This window comes from Aedes albopictus, chromosome 2 (genome assembly GCF_035046485.1).
Source record: "Aedes albopictus strain Foshan chromosome 2, AalbF5, whole genome shotgun sequence".
NCBI lineage: Eukaryota > Metazoa > Arthropoda > Insecta > Diptera > Culicidae > Aedes > Aedes albopictus.
In genome coordinates, this window is record NC_085137.1 from 314,688,627 (window position 1) to 314,692,136 (window position 3,510).

Here is a 3,510-nt window from a genome sequence, read left to right on the forward strand (position 1 = left end):
TGATTATTAGACATAAATGGGATCTATTTCTGTTATTAGCGTAAGACGAGCTTGAATCGATGAATTTGGTGATTGTTCTTATTTGAACTGTATTACAATAACAATGTACATTGCTTGGAAAATATATGATAATGTATGTATAATATATTTGGGGAAGGTATTGATGTATTTTTTTCTCGTTTCAAAGAGCAAGTAATGGCGCACAAGCCTAGGCTTTCGAGCCAGAACATAAGGACTAAATACCCATATCCCATCCCAGGTAGAAGAGCCTAGATGGAGTGGCATTGACTTTCTTAGCAACGTCACTCCCAACGTGTTTGTTTCGCATTATAACACATACTATACTGAACGGCTGACGAGATGTCGCCGTTCTTTGATTTATTTCAAATGTACCTATTCAATGACGCTGCACAGTAAACCTGGCCGCTTCAATACTTGTACCTAATGCGATTTTGTCATTTTCCAAGTTTCTTCCAAGAGATGGCTGCGTATGTGTAGACAAGACTAGACTAGAAAAGAACTGGAAGACAATTATGTTAAGTAATCAACTCTGTTGAATTAAGATCATAGGAAGCATGCATAAACGTTTGTCCCAACTTCTTGGGAAACTACAAATCCTCGAGATAAACTACTTATTACAGGAATTCTGAAGTCAGATTCGGAATCAGCGTGCCGAATGTCATTAGATATTGGTTTATTTTGTCTTCTTCTTTATTGCAGCTTTTCTCAAATCACTCACTGATGGAGTCATTTTTCTCTGATGACTTTTCCTCAGAATCATTTGAATAAGAATGGCAATAACGACGATCGGCAGAAGAGCGATTGCAACAATGCACAATGCCACGTCAACCAGATGTCGTTCCCAGAAGGTTAGACTAAGGGCTCCGGATCGTAGCTTCTGAACACCACCATCGTTCTTCAGTACGTACTCGATGTGGTAGATAGCCTTATCCATAGGTTTCATCGATTGCTCCCGGAATTGCCGTGATATTTTGAGAGCGTTCTTCCGGAATCTAATGTTGTTTTGGATAATGGTTTAGTGATGTGAGATATTATTTGAGCCTAAGATGACTTACGAAGTATCTTCCATAATTCGTTTGATGGATTCCAACACAATTTCCTGAGTGATATTCTGATAATCCAGCTTGAGTCCGTATCCTCCGGCGACAGCTTTATCAACCAGAATTTCCTGCTCTCCCGCAAGCGGAAGTCCAAGAATCGGTTTCCCATAATGGACCGACTCCATCATTCCCAGCAATCCCCCATGAGTAATGTGAAGTCTCACATTCGGATGAGCCAACAATTCCTGCTGTGGCATCCACGGTCCAATGATGACGTTCGAGCTTTGATTTTCGAGTGTTGCATTCTCCCACTTCCAAATGATGAGCGTTCCGGATAATTGTCCGAACGCTCCCGTGAAGGCCTTGCGGACGTTTGCCGGCAGATCGATCGACTTGGCATTGCCACCCATGCTGAAGTAGATAACTCCACCTTTGGCCGCTTCCACCCAGTTGACGACGTCCTGAAATGATCGGATGTTTGAATACGAAGGACGATCCAAAATGTTAGAGTACCCAACTCACCTCTGACAAGCCGGTTTTGTCAAACTTCCTCAAATGCATTCCACCAACTTCAACCATGGTAGGAACAACCGGCCTTGGGTAGTTGATCATGGGGTTTGAGTTGACTAGAACTGCGCTGACGTTGTGGATCACATCTAAGAGTGGGGGAAGATTTTTGCCGGCAAAGTGCCGCCGATAAACTGCTTCTTGCGATGGAAGATACAGGTACTTGTAATTGAACTGCTCCGAAATGGAAACCAGAGTATTCCACAGTCGTTGATCAAAGGACATTCTGTCCGAGTATCCCAGGGAGCTGACTGGGTTGTAGGCTGGATTGTGGGGATTGGCTACCATCTCGTTGGTGAACTTGTTTGTTGACGTTGAACTGAACACTACCGCTGGAACGTTGTAGTGGTTGGCTAATCTGCGGAATGGGGAATGCTAAAAAATGTACAGCTGACGGGGGAGGAAGACTTGATTTACATACCCCAGTAAACTATCGCAAAGCACCTGATCCAGAAGCAGCAGATCAAACGACGCATCCGACTTCAGCAATTCTTGGACCTTTGGATGACCCAGAGTATTCTCAGCCATGGCAGCCGTCCCGTAAATCAGATTGTTGTTCCCATAGAAGCTCGATTTGTCCCATTTGGTGAAGATGTTTGTATTCATGCCGTAATCTGTAGTAAGTAGCGGCGGTCAATAAAAGCATTACGTTGAGAAACCACAACAAATGCTGATAAGCGGTCACCCGCTTCGTTCGGTCAACCACCACGTCTACGTACCTTCAAGATGGGCAAACATTCCGGTCAGTTTGATTTGCCTGATGCTTGCACTGTCATACTCGATTTCGAACGGGCTTATCACTGTTATCTGCGCGAGAAAGTTAAAAAGATACAACTTATTCCCCGCACCTACAAAAACGTGATTTTCTTGCCTCAAGCTCTTACCTCATGGCCTCTCGAAGCTAGTTGTTCGAACAACACCTGCCCGAGAATGTAGTTAGTTTTACTCGTGCTGGGGAATACCGCTAGAATCTTTGAACCGTTGACCTCGACACCCCCTAGAACAGTCAAGAACACAAACACACTAATAATTTTAAGCATCATTTCTCGTCTTTTGAAAACTTTCTCCCACCAACGAATTATTGAGACTAAAAATCGACAGCGAGGAGCGCTGATTTGGAACTTGGCGTTTCCCATTAGGTGCCGTAAAAACTGTTGATAAGAAGTCCCACATCGCTGATAGGCCACCGTTCATTGCACCGATAAAGTGTCACTACAATCGCGGAGGACAGCAAATACCGATTGGCCACGTTCGATTTTGATATCGGAAAAATGAAGAGGCATATGTTTGATAGTGTGAGGTTGCATTCTATATTGAAATGCATTATTTTGCTGTTGATGTTTCTTGATTGAGACTCAAGCAAGATGTTCGGGAGATAAATGAAAATCCTACATACACATATTTGCATTACGTACCAAGGCTCCTTGGTCTTGGGCGTGACCTCGCATATCACGCTTCACCTGCTTCACGCCTTCTTGTGATAACCGGAACAGCATTTTGGCAGGGTTGTTGTCTGCCATTCTTGCAAAATGCTCACTCCGCACTTCCATAGTTATTCACTGACAGCGTCCTCTACAAATAACTACTCTGCAAGTGTCTAAATAGTAGATCGTGTTGTAGGCACGAAGGTACTCTATTCCTAAGAAAGTTATTCAAGTGTTCTGTTGGATTTCTTTTTAACTCCAAAGACGACGAAATGCAAATCGCGGACAAATATTAGCACATGATCCGGAAAATGCAGAAGATAATATTGTTTACGGAAGATAATATTGTTTACGGATATGTGATTCGAAAGGTGTTTCCGTATGTGTCGGAGTTTGTTTCTAGGCATTGCAAAGAAGATGGATAATTCAAAGGCTAAATGCTACAAGCGAGCTGACCT

General features: G+C 43.2%; 1 protein-coding gene across 1 annotated transcript; it reads right to left on the reverse strand.

The window, feature by feature from the left end:
• Positions 1-693: 693 nt before the first annotated feature.
• On the reverse strand, positions 694-2,930 carry LOC109405606 (UDP-glycosyltransferase UGT5-like). Its single transcript, XM_062848829.1, has 6 exons — positions 2,513-2,930; positions 2,348-2,435; positions 2,050-2,242; positions 1,584-1,986; positions 1,077-1,522; positions 694-1,013 (listed from the first exon to the last, which is right to left on the reverse strand). The coding sequence occupies exons 1-6, from the start codon at positions 2,762-2,764 to the stop codon at positions 695-697; spliced, it is 1,701 nt and encodes a 566-aa protein (XP_062704813.1). The 5' UTR covers positions 2,765-2,930; the 3' UTR covers position 694.
• Positions 2,931-3,510: the final 580 nt, after the last annotated feature.

Coding starts and splice junctions, on each gene's coding strand:
- LOC109405606 (XM_062848829.1), bottom strand. CDS start 2,764: ATGGGAAACGCCAAGTTCCAAATCAGCGCTCCTCGCTGTCGATTTTTA. Junction 2,436..2,512: donor TAGCTTCGAGAGGCCATGAG/GTAAGAGCTTGA, acceptor TTTCTCGCGCAG/ATAACAGTGATAAGCCCGTT. Junction 1,523..1,583: donor ACAAAACCGGCTTGTCAGAG/GTGAGTTGGGTA, acceptor CGATCATTTCAG/GACGTCGTCAACTGGGTGGA.